The sequence below is a fragment of the Cuculus canorus genome, chromosome 1 (genome assembly GCF_017976375.1).
Source record: "Cuculus canorus isolate bCucCan1 chromosome 1, bCucCan1.pri, whole genome shotgun sequence".
Classification (NCBI taxonomy): Eukaryota; Metazoa; Chordata; class Aves; order Cuculiformes; family Cuculidae; genus Cuculus; species Cuculus canorus.
The window spans coordinates 195,115,452-195,133,753 of record NC_071401.1 but is presented as its reverse complement, the minus strand read 5'-3'; the positions used below and the strand labels follow the sequence as shown (position 1 = coordinate 195,133,753).

The window sequence follows — 18,302 nt, the reverse complement described above, 5'->3', positions numbered from 1 at the left end:
AAAATACTCCACTTTTTCTAATAGTAAGTACTTAATGTATCAGTTTCAACTAATTAATTGTATCTTTTGAAAGTTAGACAGGCTGTCCCTCTGATAACATGGTTTCTTTCAAACAGACACTGCTTTTTCTTTTTTCTCCAGACATTCTTCATTCTTTGGAGATGATAACAACTCCTGTGAAGTATGAGCCATGCTGAACAGATGTCTCTTCTCAATCACCTCTGTTTACCCACTTTCCCCATCTCAAAAGCAAGGTCAGGCAGGGAGCTGGCTCTGAAGCTCCAAATTAGCAAGAGTTTTGGCTGTTGTGAAGTTCATAATAACATTCAAATTAGTCCTTGGAAAGTAACAGATTATGCGTAAGATTTTTGGGAAAATGTATACATATGTAAGCCTCACATGAGCTGGCAACGTGTGCTCACAGCCCAGAAGGCCAATCATATCCTGGGCTGCATCAAAAGAAGCGTGGCCAGCAGGGCGAGGGAAGTGATTCTGCCCCTCTATTCCTCTCGTGAGACCTCATCTGGAGTATTGTGTCTAGTTCTGGAATCCTCAACATAAGAAGGATATGGAACTGTTGGAACGGGTCCAGAGTAGGCTACGAAGATGCTCAGAGGGCTGGAGAACCTCCCATACGAGGACAGGCTGAGGGAGTTGGGGTTGTTCAGTTTAGAGAAGGCTATGGGGAGATGTTAGAACGGCCTTCTCGTATATTAAGGGGGCCTACAAGAAAGCTGGGGAGGGACATTTTACAAGAGCGTGTAGCGATAGGACTACGGAGAATGGCTTTAAATCAGAAGGGAGAAGATTTAGATTAGACATTAGAAATAAATTCTTCATGATGAAGAGTGGTGAGACACTGACACAAGTTGTCCAGAGAAGTTGTGGATGCCCCCAACCCTGCGGGTGTTCAAGGTCAGGTTGGATGGGGCCTTGGTCCGGTGGGAGGTGTCCCTGCCCACAGTAGGAGGGGTTGGAACTGGATGACCTTTAAGGTCCCTTCCAACCCAAACTATTCTATGGTTCTGTGGTTCTAAATGGAAAATAGATTCTGTAACCAGCTCTTGTCTCGTTGCACAGCACTGATGGAGATCAGTCCTCGTGTTGCCCAGCCCTGATAAACGATGCTCGCTTTCTCAACCCTCCAAACGAGTCTCAGTGTGTTTATTTGCCGGCATTTTCGGTCTCATTTTCCGTAGTTCCTCCCGCGTGCCGGCGAACTACGACTCCCATGAGCCTCATCGGCTGACGCGTCACGTGACGCGACGGCGCGGGGGTGACGCCCACCCACCCGCCCGCCCTGAGGCGCGGTTCTCGTTCCATCCCGTCCCGTCCCGCTCTGGGCGCTCCCGCCGGGCGGCATGAGGCGGCTGTCCCCGCGCTGGGGGGCTCTGGCGGTGCGGGCGGCGGCGACGGGCGGGCGGTGGGGGCCGCTCGTTCCCCGCCGCGGCTGCGCTGAGGCCGGCGGCCGTCAGCCCGTCGAGGAGTGGTCGCTGGCGGTGAGCCCGCGCGGGCGGCTGCGCGTGCGCCTGCCTTGCCAGGTGAGCGTCCGCCCGCTCGACCCGCGGCGCTGCCCGCGCGGGGACCGCGTGCTCGTGGCGGCGGGGGGCGGCGACCCCGCCCGCCTCCGTGTCGAGTACGACCAAGACAGGGAGCAGGTGGCGATCGTCGGGGACGGCGTGGACAGCAAAGCCGCCGTGGACGTCAGGACGCCCGTGAAGTTCGGTGGGTAGCGCGGGGGCCCCCGATGCAAGTGGTTACCACTACAGAAAGTGGAATTTAAGCTAAAGTAGAGCTAAGTTTCATCTAAGTAACTGTATGTTTTTGAAAGTTAGAGTGTCGCAAATGACAGGGGACAAGGGGGAATGGCCTCAAGCTGCGCCAGGGGAAGCTCAGACTGAACATCAGGAAAAAAATCAGAAGACATCACAGAAGAGATCATCGGGCACTGGAAGAGGCTGCCCAGCGTGGTAGTTGAGTCACCATTCCTGGAGGTATTTAAAAGACAGGTAGACGAGGTGCTCAGGGACACGGTTTAGTGTTAGATAGGAATGGTTGGACTCTATGATCCAAGAGATCTTTTCCAACCTGTGGTTCTGTAACCCTCTGACAGCATATTTTCTCTCTCTAACAGCATGTTTTCTTTCAGGCAGTGTTTTTCCAGACACTGTTCGTTCTTTGGAGCTGACAACATCTTGTGTGAAGTATGATCCATACCAAATAGATGTCTCTTCTATAATCACCTCTGTTTGCAGTTTTTTCCCATCTCAAGTGCAAGGTCAGGCAGAGAGCAGACTCCAAAGCTCCAAATTAGCAGGAGTTTTGGCTGATGTGAGGTTCACAATAAAATTCACATTAATCCTTGGAACCCAATAAAATATGCATAAGATTTCTGGGAAAATGTATACATACACATGTAGGTTGGGAACTAGATTCTGTAACCAGCTCTTGTCTTGTTGCACAGCATTGATGGAGAGCACTCCCTTGTGTTACCCAGGCCTGATAAAGGATGCTTGCCTTTCAAAACCCCCAAATGAGTCTTGGAGTGTTTATTTGCCAGCATGTTGCCAGATGCTGACCCTCTCCTTGGCTGGCTGTCAGCCTGCTCTGTGCTGGCACACCGACCCTGGGATCACTTACTCCAATGGGGCTGTTTGCGTGCTCCTGTGGCAGCTTTGGCTGGAAGCGCCTGTTCGGGAGTGGCTGAATATCCCCTCTCCTTCCAGTAGAAGTCTTGCGTTATCTTTTTGGGCACAAGGCAAAAATCTGTGCAAGGTTTCTGGTATAGAATCTACAAGCTACTTGGGAGAGCAGAGGTAGTGGCTGAAGTCAGTAAAAATCTGTGGTGGACTGAAATACTGACACCGACTAACTTCAGGGAAGGAAAAGGACAAGCTTGCTAGGATAATTCCCCTTGGTGAGCTGAGGTTTAGGGAAGTACTTTTACCCAGAGATATTTATGTTTCGCCATTGATTTGGGTTTTTTCCCCTGTGGATTTGGGTAATTGCTTATACAGTGCACAGTAAGTTTCACCATGCTGGAAAAACTTTTCAATGCACAAAAAACCCGGTCCTTTGGTTTGCTTCAGATGGTTGTTCAAGACTGCTGCTTTGTTTCATTTGATGCTCTGCTGCAGTTGTGATATGAGAAATGGTGAATAATCTCATTCTGCTTACGCTTCATATGTGTCATCTATGACTTTTCTAGAGCATGGTGTTATATTTACTTGGTTACTGCTTTCCCAAACCCTTACAGTAAAGACTATTTGCACCTTTTATCCTCTCTTATGTTTTGGTTTGTTTTTTTTTCCTATAACTTGAATTCTTCTCTGTCTTGGGTTCCTCCCCCTTGTTTTTGTTTAGAAGGACCTGAACTGTGCCACTCCAAATGCAGAAGTGCTGTAGATTTATTATAGCAGCATTCTCTTTCATTTTCTACTCTTACTCATCACTATAATTTAACTTTTTTTTTTTTTTTTTTAACACTGTTGATAACTAAAGGGGTGTTTCTTAGATCTGTTTACCAAAACTTATGGTCTCTTCTGTTCCCTAACAACTTATATAGAGACAAACATTTTTGTACCAGGCTGGCTCATTCTCCTGTCTCCAGCAGTAGTCATAAACAGCTGCTCAGGGACGCATGAGTATGGGACAAACGTAAATGCTATTCCATCTGAGTGTTTTAGCTGTCAACTGTTTTCGGCTCAGAGGATTTTCTGAGCCTGATGCAGCTCAACCCCTCAGTGAATTTGTCTTCTGAGTGTCTGCTTACACATGTAAACAGTTTCAGGGGGAGTGCTTCCTGGAAAACTCCATGCCTCTTGGCAGAGTCCCACAAGACATGCCATGTATTCAGTTTTGTGCTAATCATTTGAGTATGTGGTATTGCAAGAACTTTCTGCGATTTTTCAGTGAATTTTTAACTAATCTGAATAATTCTGTGTTGCTGATGAAGCTATTCAACTTTGGCACTTGCACAGAAATCCAAATTGATGTGGTGTTGAAGGCAATGCATAATTTATAGCTAAATGATGATGTAGGACTAAGGGTATTGCCAAAGACGTCTGAAAATCCAAGTTAATTCTCTTAAGCAGATCAGCTGCTACATGTATATTCATTGATCCTTTCACTGATCTGTAGCAGGACTGTCTTCTCCAAGACACTTCTGTAGTTTTGGCTCTACCCGAAGAATTGTCTGTTACATTCTTACAGCTTTTTTTTGGTCCTGTTTGGCAAGCACAGAGATTACCTTTATTTGTCTATAGTACATTCACAGAGCCCATCCCAGGATTACAGTCAATGAAAACAAAACCCAGTGTCCCATTTATCACCCTTCATTTCTCTGGTACCAAGTGTGTCTGATTACTTTAGCTTTTAGTAATTTAAGATTCTTCAGGATCTCTGAGTCACTATTATGTGTTATTCTGAACTTGGTTACTCTTGGGGAATTACATTAAGATCTGCAGGATCTCAGCCTTAATAGAGTTTCAATGTTGGAAAGCTTCCCAAAGGTCTCACTCAATAATGAAAATAATAATTTAGTGATTGTCCTCTTAGATTCTTATATTGGAAGGTAAACTAGGTCTGTAGACTGTCTTACAGTCTTCCTTGTTGAACCAAGCTTTCTCAGTTTGTAGGTTTCTAAGCTATTGCACATGCGTTTATGGTAACCTTGTGGAATTCCAGTTCCCTGGGCAGTCTGTGGATTATAGCCCCCTTCTACTCGCTGTTTGTCATTCCATAGTTAGAATGATGTTAGTATTGTCTGTTCATGCTGCTACTCAGGCATGTCCAGAGATAGATTTCCTAAAATGTGAGTACTTTTTTTTTTTTTTAACTCAGTGAAGCAGAACTGCTGCTTGTCGGTTTTCCAGTGGGTGAACTGAGCAGTTTTGAGCAAGACAGCTTGTATTTAAAAAATAATATTGTTTTCTTTCTGAGCTCTCCAGGGTAGTGCTATACAGGGCCTGTTTCCAGCTTAGATGTTTGGAGAGTGCCTCTGTTTGTGTCTCTCTGGGGACTGCTCCCTGAGAAGTAAAACCTTTTGGAAGAGTTTTGTCTCAATTTCAAAACCTGTAGATCAGCATCGGTCATATGGGAATAGCTCAGATACACTTCAGTATGGTCCAACTCTCTAGACTTTACCAACATAAAACCACATGATGTTGGCCCTCAAGACTTTGATGATAGTTACCCATCCAGTTTGCCAGGGTTTGTGCTTTTATATGCCTCAAAACCTATATTAGAGTTTACTTACATTTAAGAAACATGCAATTTGGTTAAAATCTTGGTCACAGTATCTCCTTTGTGGAACTCTTCCTTGAAAAGGCTAAGAAAATAATATCTGCAAATAAAACAGCCTTCTGGAAAGCATGCTTGTCCAGTACACCTCTTCTAGCCCCCTTTCTTAGGGAATTATTACCTGCAAACACAGCCTGCATCCATCACTAAATGTAACTTCTTGGCTTACTGTGGCAGTAAGGTAGGAATCTTGTAGCAAAGATGTAATGTGTTTTATCCCTGCCTTTGGATTCTCCTTGTTTGTCAGGTGGCAGAACTTCCCTTCATTGTTAATTGGAGCTCTTGGGCTCTCCTCCTCGTGGTCTGTGAGCTACTGTCATCACAGTTCCAGCATCTGACCTGAGCAGCAGCATATATATAAATATATATATATATACACACACACACGAACTTCACTAAAGGACCATACCCTGCCAATTTCTTACCAGAAGTTACAGTCATTCTGTGGCCTCTTTGAAGCTGCATGGCTATACACAGGCTTGCAAAATTTTCAGTGCCAGCTGTTGGTAGTGACTAGTCATGCAATTGAAAATATGGGGCCAGACTTTACAAGAAGGTTCTTTAGTAACCAAGAAGCTGTATTTTTCCCCCCATTATAAATACTGCTTAAACTGATCAAGTACTATGTTGAATATACCTGACCCTTCTCATTCTGTTGCTAATAAAACTCTTTTAATTCTAGATTTGGATATCAAAACATCAGGGACTGGCTGCGTGAAGATTCAGAAAATAGAATGTGATAACTGCAGAATAGAAACGGAGAAGGGGACTAGTGTCTTGCAGTCAATAAAGGTACAAAGAACCCTCACCCACTCCATCAATGTTTTAAAAGGGATTATGTGGTGGGATATAGTATAAAAAACTAAAATAGCTGTTCTGGAGATGAGAACTACTCTGATATGTCTAAATATTACTGCATGTGTAGAACCTCACCTTTATTTATCACATACAATTACAACACAAAGTCAATAATGCTAAATAATGTGGAGTCAGAAGTCCAGGTAACTGGTGATAGTGAAAGCCAGCAGAAACAGTGACAGCAGTAAGCCTGATATCAGCCCATTCAGCCCCTCAAAATAAAACAGGCAGACTGGGATTTCCTGTCTAATAGGTTAATAGTTATGCTTGCTCAGTTGCATCTTGCTTCTTCTTTTTTTATTCTCATGTTTTTTATAATTCTGATATATTGTTGCTATTGAGAAATGCTTTGGGTTAATTTTCAATCAGAAGTTACACATTACAGCTCCAAAATACCGACTGAAATGTATCTGGTAAGTACTTCCTATATCACGGTCACGACCTTGTTTTTTCATGCTTGAGACTTCAGGTTTGCTGATATAGGCTTTTGTACAAATAATCCAAGTATATCTGACTTGGGTGCTGTTTGGAATCAATTTTGAATGAGTAATTGAGATTGTACCTGCAGGAATTGGTATAAATTCAAAAGAAATGCTTTTCAAATAGGCTAATTCCTAAGTTTAAGTATTTTTAAGATAGGAAAAATCAACATTTTTCTTTATTTACACGGTAAGAGATGATTTTATAGCGCATGTATGGAAAACTGAACTTCAGAGGAAATTTGATACACAATCAAACTAGATTGACTCCGTATTCTATGAACTACAGACAACTTGTATCTTCCAGATTCTGTGTAATTTACTATATCACTCTTAAAAAGGTAGCTAAAATCTAACAAAAAGTTAACGATACTATATGTGTAGCTATTGTATAAAGCTTTGATTAAAAATGACTCTGTTGAGTAATCACAACAGCAACAGCAGTACATTAGAAGCTACATAGTGTGAGAAAATGAGGTGGGTTTGTCCAGCAGTAGTGACAGTAATCACAGCACATCATCACAATTGTAAAGGATTTGTTGTTACGTCATGGAGAAAAAGCATTTTGAGGAAAGACAACTAATTTTGTGGGTATCTTTTCTCATGTGCAATCTGAGATGTGAAGGATGCTGAATTTTAAAAATGGAATAGTCAGTTCTGTTTTCCTTGAGACTTCAAGTAGCAGTGCAACAATACTTACTGAAAAGAATGCTGCAAAGTCACCAGTGAGGGGCTTCTGAGACCAGCTCCTCCACAGCCTTGTTTTAGTTTGGAGGAGCTTGGTGTTGCTTTTCACTCTGTCAGCTTTGAGTCTTGCTGAATTCACAAAACTGTCAGGAAGCTGGAAGAAGATACTCTTTGCCCTGTGCATGTGCCTCAACGTGTCTTGTAGGTTGGTGACCACAGGAAGCTTCTTTGCTCCCTTGATCCTCAGATGAAAGGGATGGCCTTGTCCCACAAGGCAAGAAGGCATTTAAAATAGCAAGAATCAAGAAATAACAGCAGATTTCAACTGAAACTCTTGTTAAAACAATCCTGTGGTAGATTATAGGGCTTTGGCAGCTTTTTATTTTTTTAACCAAAATAGTTACCCAAGATATTATTTTTGGGCTGTGAGTGGCAATTGCTTCTCTTTGTTCTGATTACTGTGACGGCTTCAACATATAGTACTAGAGAAGATATGTTACCACTCTTGATTTTGTTAACTCTGAAGTAGTGAGATGAACATTTTGAACTAAAATTACCAACCACATAGGTGATTGACAAACAATTGTTCAATTGCAGCATCTCTTAGCTGTGTAGTTTTTAGTTAGAGTTGTTAAGTAGTGTAGTTCTAGTAAGGCAACTGTAACTCAATTTTTCTAACGTAGGTTTAGGAATTCTACTCTGTATTAGCAGAGAAGCAGAATTATAAACCTTTCGGGTTTTTTTAAAGCTACTGAAAATCTTATAGACTAGAGCCTGTAGTGCAGCACAAGACTGACTCCTCTTCAGGGACTGCGCTTTACTGAGTAAACTGAAGTGATACTGCCCTCCCCTGGCCGGATTTAAGAGCTGTTTAATGTTGCTGTCGTGCAGTCCGCAAACCTCACTGACTAGGAAAGCAAGAGACACTTTCTTTGCAGGAGAGAGCAAAAGGTCATTAATCAATTACCCTAAATGAAAAAATCTGGGCATGTGGAGATTATTCAAGAGCACCAGCAAACAGTTTCTCAACTTTCACTGTGCCAGTGGTGACAATAATTTCTAGGTATCTTGTGCACTGTCCTTAAAGACCTGCCACATTTTCCTACCACGTACTATATCTGGGCCTGGTTTGTTGAAGTTCTGTGGCACTGTCCTTCCTTCCTTTGAACTGAACAAAGTTCTCTGTTCTTTTAATGTCTGTCATGGCCTTGACATCATTTTACCTCTCCTTATTCAAACCTTTCTCCCACTCAAACCTTTCTCCCTTGCTAGGAGAAGCTCTATGACAAGTTAATGCTTCTTACTTTCACCTGGTGGAATATTCCCTCTTAATGAAAAAAAATCTACATGACCACTATACCTTGCTTCCTTTCTCAGCAAATACTGCTGTCTGTTTGACGGCTTTATTAATACCTGCCTCTGAAAGCCTCTTATTTTTAAGGTGATAGGAGTAGCCTAATAATTCTAGGGAAAAAGAGTCAAGGTACCTGTTTATCAAAGCTTTTTCTATCCCCAAAATGATTGTCATGGTTTTATTTTAATTGACTATCAGTGGCCATACTGGTAAGGCAGCTATGCATTAATGCTTCTAATCTTATGAGTTCCAGTATTTTCCTCATATTATATGCTTGGAGGATTTGCTTTTTGTCCTGCAAATGTCTCTAATGTAACTGCCTCAAAGGAACTGTGATGTTTGGTTGAAGCATCTCATTTAACTTTATCCTGTTACTGTATGTGGGGAGAAATACCTATTATGTTTGTATAGAAGTTTGACTGAACAGCTGAGTTATTTAAACCTTTAAAAGGTCTGAAGCACTACTGTAGTCTCAAATTAGGGGCGTTGCATGAAATGAAGAGGGAAAAGCAGGACTTGGAAACACAAAGATTAGGAAACATGGCTCTAGAGTTCTTCCTGTCTTATGAAACCCCAGGAAACTTATGGTTCTTTATGATTCATCAGAAATGAGTCAGAGTGGCATAAATCAATGTTTTCCATGTTGGAATTTCATGCGCGTGCGCACGCGCACACACACCCCCCCCCCACACTCCTGTCCAGCATGAAGTATAAAAAATGGTGAATATTTTTTAAATTTTATGTTAGTCCAATGTTCATGCTAGTGAACTTAAGCAAATGAACTTTGCTGTTGAGATCCGTAGACTCTTAAAGTCAGATTTGTTGAAGTTGCAGCTTATGAATACAGTTAGTTTATTTAAATTTTATGTTTTTTTTCTTTTTTCCTTATTCCAAATGGTTGGTTTTTACTGTCAGGACCTGTTGGTTTTTTGTTTTTTTTTTCTTTCTGAGGTTAGTTTGTATGTATTTCTGTACATTTTTTTTCTCTTGTCAATTTTATGCAGCAGCAGCTGAAAGATATAAGGGCTGTAACATTTCTTACATGAAACCTGTTTTCTTTGGGAAAAACTTAAGAATGTCATACATATGTATGCAAAATAGCTAATTTGAATTGGAATCTGTTTGGAGTGGAACACTAAGATCAGATTCTACTTGCTGGCCTAAGGTTTGCACTGGGATGCATCCATAGAATGCATTATGGGCATATAGACTACTCCAAGAATAAGTAGCTTAGTGGTGTGTTTGTGTATATGGATGATATACACAGGTCACTGGAACGCTTCAGTCCGCAAATTTGTGTCTCACTGCCAGCTCCTGTTTCTCATCTGCTGCAGCACTGAATATACTCATATCTTTGTTTCTGAGTGGAGTATAAATGGAATGCAAAGTTCCCTCTTTCTTCTCCTGCTGCTTATTTTAAGATATACCAAGTGATTGTTTTTCTAGTTTAAAATAACAAACCAAAAAACCCACATGTATTGAGAATAAAGGATTCCTTAACATCATTCTTTCCCTTGTGTTTCTGGCTACAAAGAAAGGTGACTTATTTTGAGTTTGACTCCACTGGAAAAAAAGCAGACCTTGTGGCAATCACTGGAGAAGAAACCTTCACAGTAAAATGGAAGTTTGTGATCCAAGGTGGTATAGCTTGAAAAACAAATAACTTGTCTTCAAATTATGATTATCCTAACCATATGATTTTTTTTAACTTTTTTTCAGAGCCAGAAGATTGATATACGAACAAATGGTGGCAAAGTAATTGGGCTTGGAACGCTTTATGGAAACACAGATATTCATGCAACAGAGAAAGGTGTAAGTAAGAAGTAAAATGTTTTCTTCAATGGCTTGTTCAGCTTGTCTGTTGCAAAATGACTACATTTTGAAGAACGTGCTGAGGGGTATTTAATGACCCTTATTGGTTGATTGTCATTTCACTGTTAATTTACATTTGTCTCTTTAATTTTACGATCCTGTGTTTGATTTGAAATCAATAAATAGGCTCCACGGGAGAACCACTAATAAGCACATGATCATTCCACCGGCACAGAGGTCATGCTAGCTGATACGGCTTATCAGCTTTAGAATCGCATGTAATCTTGTTGTGAGACCTGGTAAGAAAAACCATAAACAGGAAAATGCTTCATAGAGAAGTAGCTTGCTTTCTCAGCAGATGGCAGTATGAGACCTCATGCTACTCTAATCTGGTTTTGTTTCTTGCTAAAAGTAGTCAGTTCTCCATTATCTAAAAAAATATAGTGATGGGCTTCCTTACAATGGGAAGAATCAGAAAGAGTGCACATAGCTCTCCCTGGCCAAGGATAGAATTGAGATCAAGATACTAAGTTCTAGAGGTCCAAAATAACCTCTGAGAAGTGCTGTTTGGCACTGTTGTAAACTTAGCAGTTTGGGTTCCAAGGTCATACATTCATTTACGCAGAGCCAGCTATGAGCTGTTGTTAACCTCCTTCTGTAAAATGAGCAACTTGCCACTGGATTTTCCAAAATCTGTCAACATCAAATTATGTGCATTTCTTTGTAGTGGATTCTAGCCTGCCTTTCATGTACAAACAGCCCAGAGACTGCTGTAACTGTGCGATTGATATTCCTTCACAAAGAGTATTTCCTCCCAGCAGGGCCTCCCAGTATAAAGCAGAGTGGGTAAGGTCTGACCATGACATGCTCTCTTGATGCCGTGGTTTGACTAATCAGTGCTGAATGACTGGAAGTTCCATTGGGATTATTGCTAGTTAGTGGAGTTAGGATCCGTCCTAAGCTACTTGTAGCAACAGGGAGTGGAAGAGGGCAGAGGTAGAAGGATCTGAAAACTGGAATCCTTGCTTTCTACCAGTGAATAAGATTAAGTGCAATCTAGGAAGTGCTTTGACCCCTATGGATTCATGCTGTTCGCAACGTACAAGGGTGATGGTGATCTTCAGAGTTGTGTTGCTTAGGAATTCGTCCCTGACTGGTTTGTTAGAACAGTGCAGTCCGCGGAGTTCATTTCAAGTAGCATCTTGCTGTTATTGATAAAAACAAGGGCATAGTAGAAAAATAATTAGATCTATATCTATGTGAAAATATAGTTCATGAAAATGACAAATGTAATTATTTTGCTTTGAGTCTTTAAATGCTGTTTACAAATCTAGCTTTTCCAGCACACTGTCCTTCTGAAACAATAAAACAATCTTCATGCAGATTAAATTGAAGTGCTTCTTTGCAATCGTAATATTTATATAGCCTGTAATATTGCTAGAATTCACCCTCACAATTGTAAAGCTGTAGTAACTTGAGTGCATTGAGTCATTTTAACCGGAATTTACGGCTATGGAACAATATTTTGTCTTGTTATTGAACTTTTCATTAACAAACTTTGCTGTGTAGTTAGAAAAGACAGTGTGAGATTTCTTTACTCGATTGGCCACTTGTGTTAATCAGTCCACCTTGCGTCTCCTGTGTGTGTTTATGAGACAAACATTTTCTGCCATCAGTTGTACTCATCATTATGTAGTTATGGCTCTGTCAGCATTTCTAGCCCCATCCTGAAGGTGGAGAGGGAAAGGATGTGGTAAAAGTCACTAAGCACTTAAGAAGCAGAAGATTTTAAGAGGGAAAATGGAGAAGACACTCATAAAATATTTGAGCAAGAGTAGCACAAAAAGGAAGCCCGAGGTGAGGAATGTGTGGGGAAGGAGTTGTTAATGTTCTATTTAAACACAGCAAGTTGTTAGTTTTCATCTTGAAAAATTGTTCAGGTGCAAAAATATTCTCTGTCTGATTTGTAAAGATAGACTGACACTTCTTTAAAAAGTAAGAAACTGATGGAATCTCAGCATGTGGTCAGTCTCAGTAACTGCAGCTCCCAAGGCTTTGCTGTCAGGGGAAGGTATTTTTCAGGCAACCTGGTTCTTCAATGGACAAAAATAATCAAATTTGATTGACTGGGGAGTCATTATCTACTCTTTGCCATGGGGACTTATCTATAACACTTATTTAGCAGAGCCAAGCATCTATGTTCTGCCAAAAATTCATAAAAGTTAAAGAATCTGGGATTGAAAACATATTTAGTCTTGATGAAAAGTAATTCCACTTTTTCTCATGCTTTCCCTATCTAGAATATGTTTTTAGTCTTATACTTAAGCAGTCTGACTTCCCCCACCACCCCACATTTGGGTCATTCTGAAGCAAATGTTCATTATGTAGGTAGTTTTTGTTTTATTTTTTATAGTAACTAGCTGACTCAAGTACTTTTTACCATGTGCTCAGACAACTCTTTATATTGCTATGCATTTTTAAGACAGGTAGTTGAAGCTGGTAAATAAGATGAGTTGGTATGTGAGCTTGTTTATAATGGAGCACTTGTAGTATTTAAGTAATAAAAATATCTGAATAGCATCAAAGCTTGCATTCCATAGTAACGAGTGTAGCTTGTTTGGCTTTCATTTTTGCTTTCAGGAATGCCACAAGGCAGCCAGTTTGCGCATAAACTATGGAGATAGCGAGACACACTTTAACAGGGGGCAGGAATAAAATAAAACTATTTTCATTATGCTGATAGCAACAATGGCTGCGCTACAAAGTTCTTTGCAAGTCATTTAACTCTCTTTGGAAGAGGTTTAGGTCATAGAGCCTAAAATGACAGTGGCTTTTCTTATTGCTTTCTCCACACACCACAGCAGGTTTATGCTTTGCCATCCTGGGTGACGGAGTAGTGGAGTACTCTGTGGGAGGCATTCCTAGAGCAGATGCAATGTAAGCTTATTTTTGAGGTCTCTGCTTGTTAGAATGCTGTTAGAAGCACCAAAAGATTGAAGCTGTCACTTTCAGTAATGACAAATTATGCCTTAATGTCAGTGGGTTCATTTACTGTTCATGCTTAGATTCTGTGGCATAGTGGCAACACCTGCAGAGATTGTAGATATTGATTGTCACCTCTCTGTAATTGTAGCACAGCCCTTTGAACACTGGATTTTCTTAAAGGTTAACATAACTTGTTACATTCTTGGAGACCTACTATGTATTGTAGCATCATGTCAAAGTCTTAAGACGAGAGTCCGTTCTGTAATCTTGTGACTTTAGGTATAAAGATGGCATGAAGCTCGGTGTATTTGGGTTGGTATGGTCACAATATATTTGGCTGTCATACAGTCAATACTGAACCAGCCTCTTTAGCTCACTTCTTGGGATGCAGTACAGCATGGAGTTTGTGCAACACGAGTTGCTGTTTGTCAGCATACCTCTTAGTTATTCATCCATATTTGGTGTTCAATAGACCACTGGAAGAGTCAGCGGTCTTATTTTTTGTATTAACGTTTTCCACAACATGACAGTGCTAAAACGACTAAGTAGATTTAACAGTAAATAGACATAAGGATCAGTTTGTTCTAGAAGGCCATATATAATTTCATGTAATGAATAAAGATTTTGTGCTATTCGCTTAAAGTCTGTGTAAGCAAAATAAAAACAAATTGAGTGAAAGTTAAGTATGAACTATTGCACGAATCCATTATAAATCAAGTTTAGCTAAGGAAGAATAGAACAAAATTCATATGGTAGTTGCACGAGCACATGATTTGTTCTGTTTTGTTCAGGTAAGTAGGTAATGTTGCATGATTGGTTACTTGTACGTAGATTATCTCAATTATCACCTCTTAGGCCCCAAATCTATCCTTCGTGCAACCTTTCAAATATTATCCTTTCTCTCCGTTTCTATTGGAAAGCAGTAGAAAAGGAGATCTTGTCCCTCATTTTTGAAGTCTTTGTATAGCTAGAGGTTTAAGACCAAGGATAGAGGCCTGAATAACTAAGATAATATGAACAATTATAATGAGGAAAAGAGCCTCTATGTTTTTTTGCAAATCTTCACTAAAGCTGTGTCTACAAAGTGAGCCACTTAAAAATCTGAATAAATAGCTGTATGAATTAATAGCAAAGACAGTGGGTGTTTTAGTATGTGATGGCAGAAAGCTAATTACCAGTGCTTTAAGTGTCATAATGCTGTATGAATTCTTAAGTCTTCTTTGATAAAGCTAACACTTTTTTATTTTTACTTTTCAAAATTAAGTGTTTTGGTTTTCAAGTTTTCTTTTTGTCCATTTGTGATTATTTAGGTTTTTCACTACTGTGATGGATGTAATAATTCATAGGGATGTTGTAAAGAATTACTGACTTGTTGGTCAGAGCTCTGGGATGAAAAGGATTTTTGTTTTGTCTTCTGTAGCTTTTAACTAAGTACTTGATTTTGTTTGTTCTTCACCAACAACTGCTTTCCATTTTTTATGCCTCTTAATAATGTTACTTCCCTCTGCCTTTTCGAACTGTGGTGACAAGTTTTCCATTATGTTTATTTAAGTTTATTTCTCTTAGAGCGTGAATATAGAGAAGCTGCAGGGGACCTCCATCAACATATCTACTGAGTATGGGCTGTTGAAAACTAAGTATCTCTATGCAGAAACATCATCGCTGTCTTCAGAAGCTGGTGATATTCTGTTGGGAAGTATTCATGGTGAGAAGGATATAATGTGATAAATTTAGCTGCTTAGAAGGTGTTCATAATGTGCACCGTAACAAATAAAATAATCGTAGAATCATGGAATGGTTTGGTTTGGAATGGACTCCAAGTATCCAGTTCCAGCCCACTGCTGAGGGCAGGGTCAGCTTCTGTTGGATCAGGTTGCTCAAAATCTCATCCAGCCTGGCCTTGAGCATCTCCAGGTATGGGGCATCCATGACTTCTCTGGGCAACCTCTTCCAATTCGTCATAGTAAAAAATTTCTTCTTAATGTCTAAACTAAATCTCCCCTCTTTCAGGCTTAAACCATTCCCCCTCATCCTGCCCCTCCATTGTAAAAAGTCCTTGCGCTTCTTTCCTGTAGGTCTCTAACACTATGTGCTATAATCAAATCACCTGTGCGCAGTATATGAACAGAACAATTCTGTTTGTTAGAGACTGAATTGATGCGAAATAACTTACCATATAGTATACTGTATGTATTTTTAAAAACAATTTTCCAAGCACACTTGTGAAATGTGAAAAACTGTATGTTATAGGAGAGAAACATCACATGTGCTAAGGATATCAAAATATTTTAAAATTCAGCTGTGAAAATTATACTAAAAGTGGTAAAGAATCTTCTCTTCCCCTCTATCCATCCTATATTTTCTTTGTAGGAGAAGTAATTCTTGCAGCATCTACTAAGAACCACAACAGAACTTGATCATATGTAGAATTTTTTAGCAGAAATAGTCTGTGCAATGGCAAAGAGTGGTGACAGTTTCTTTTCTTTGATTGGGGGGAAAAAAGTCTCTAATCCATCCACCCTTTCATGTCCTTTACCTTGAACTCAAGCTAATTAACTTGAGTGTCTTTTATGCATACAGGGGTCAAGGTTGGCATCTAATATGGATTTCTAATTTAATAAAATTCCTACTGAATTCAGAGTGTGCTGTAATGTGTTCCTGGTGACAACATTAAGTAAAACAAACTGGAGGATGTACAAAGAGACAAATTACTCGGATCGGTCAGAGTTCCAGATTTCCAGCTATATGGCTTACAACAATTTGCTGCCATTTCTTAGCAATTATGTGCTGTCATCTTTGCTTGAGAAATGACTCTTGTCTCTTCCTTAAGGGAGCAAATCCTTTGTCCATTTATAGTAAATTTAAGGCTGGTTTCTAAACCTGTCAGGCAAAGTTCAATTCAGCATGCATAGATGGAAATAAGGTGTTTTTTTCCTTCTTGTTATTGCATTTTTTTAACATGTAGATGTTATTGTTACTGGTACTTCTGTCTGATAAGCTGTTTTGCTTTGCCTTTTCTAACTTCAGTATAACAATACTGTGGAATGAGCATTTTGTGAGCATGTTCATGCCTCTCTGCACATCCAAAAGTTTAATTTTGTTTTTTTTGGTACAAAAGTGAAATGATCACTGCTGTAGTTAGTGACTTACTTCCTCAGTAATGCCTCCTCGTCATTTAGCTGAAGAGCAATGCGAAAACAAATAGAATTGTATCCAAGTTATGCAGACGTTTCTTATGTTACATCAGGATTATTTTCATGAGCTCTACTAAATGGGTCTGGAACACCTAACGTTATTTTAGCTGTTTCTTTTGAAAACAATTGCACTTTAATATTTGCTTGGTACTTCTGGTCTATTTTTCAGAAAAATATTTTCTGCAAAGCATCATGCTTCTTAATCATATTTTAATAGAGCAAATACCATTAAAGTCTTTACAATTATTATATTGAATATACACGCACATATATTAGTTGAAAAGATAAACTCCTATTATGATTTTATGTTAGGAAAAAATTGGTTACTTCCACTGCTAGTCTTAGCTCATGAGGTAGCTCAGTTTTAGTAGTTGTAAACATTAGGACAGATTGTTTCCTGGACACTTAAGCCCCCTATTTCCCTATTGCTGACAGTATGCTGATATTATAGTTGGCATAAAATCAGCACATCTGTGCACAAAACTGAGTTAGGCTTCATTGCTTTTGCACTGAGAATTTTGAAGTTAGGGCAACACAAACTTTACAAACCTGCCTGAGACCCATTTTGTCGTTGAACCTCAGGCTATACAATTCCAAGACTGTCAGTAACAAAGCTTTCTTAATTGGTCTTTTGTGTGCTTCATACTTTTATGGCAAATGAATAGTGCATTATTTTGAAGAAATTGGTTTTGAGTAATTTTTGTCATCTTCTGTAACAGGCATTAAGAGATGTCAAATGTCGTTGAACTTTTGAATTGACACTTGAAAACCGAAAGGACAACAACTCTGTGACTGAAAATGGGCTGATTTATCCAAGGAGTGATAATGATATAGTGAAACTTATGCACAGAGGAGCACGTAGGAGAACAAGGAAGCCTCTCTTTGCAACTCTGCCAAAGTCTTGGGTCAAGTTGCATTAATTATTAATTTTATCAAGAAAATAATTTACGTTAGAAAGGAATTTGACATCTTGTCAAAACTAATACTGAAGTTGCACTCAGTTAGATCAAACTTGCTCATGGCCTTGTATGGATGAGTTTTGAGTACTTTGAATATTCTCAAGGACAGAGATTGTTTGACCTTTCTGGGTGATTTGTTCCAGTCCCAAATTATCCTTGTGGTGGGAAAAGAACTTTTTTGTTTGTTTGTTCGTTTTTAATCTTAATTTCCATTATGACAACTTGTAACTCTTATCCCTTCTTCTTGCATCAATATGAGAAAAGTCTCTCTTTTCTCCATACCCCTGTTAGGTAGTTGAAGACCACAACAACATTCATCCACAGCCTTCTCCTTTTAAAGCAGAACAAACTCTGCCTATGAGCATCTGTAGTGTGCTCTGGGCCCCTAATCTTCTCAAATCCCTTCTCTGGCCTCATTTCAGTACCTCAGTCTGTCTTACTGATTCAAGCTCAGAATTGGACAAAGTAGTCCAAATTCAGCCTCACAGGAGGGCTTTACCTGCTGACTGTACTTAGTCATACAGCTCAGTAAACAGTTGACCTTCTTTACTGACTCATACTGAAGTTGGTGTCCATTAAGATGCCCAGGTCCTTGCCTGCAAAGCTTCTTTGCAAACAGTCAGCACTCGACTTTTATTGCTTTACAGGGTTGATTTGTCTTACGTTCAGGACT

At 39.8% G+C, this 18,302-nt stretch overlaps 1 protein-coding gene across 2 annotated transcripts in view; it reads left to right on the top strand.

The window, feature by feature from the left end:
- Positions 1-1,294: 1,294 nt before the first annotated feature.
- Positions 1,295-18,302, top strand: part of FAM185A (family with sequence similarity 185 member A) — a 39,448-nt gene continuing 22,440 nt past the window's right edge. For both annotated transcript variants that reach the window (XR_008448210.1, XM_009561389.2), the window contains exons 1-4: positions 1,295-1,725; positions 5,984-6,093; positions 10,399-10,491; positions 15,043-15,181. Coding sequence is in view for 1 of the 2 variants with exons in the window: in XM_009561389.2 (XP_009559684.2) it covers positions 1,362-1,725; positions 5,984-6,093; positions 10,399-10,491; positions 15,043-15,181 (706 nt within the window). In the remaining variant the exon portion in view is untranslated. The remainder of the gene's footprint in view (positions 1,726-5,983; positions 6,094-10,398; positions 10,492-15,042; positions 15,182-18,302) is intronic.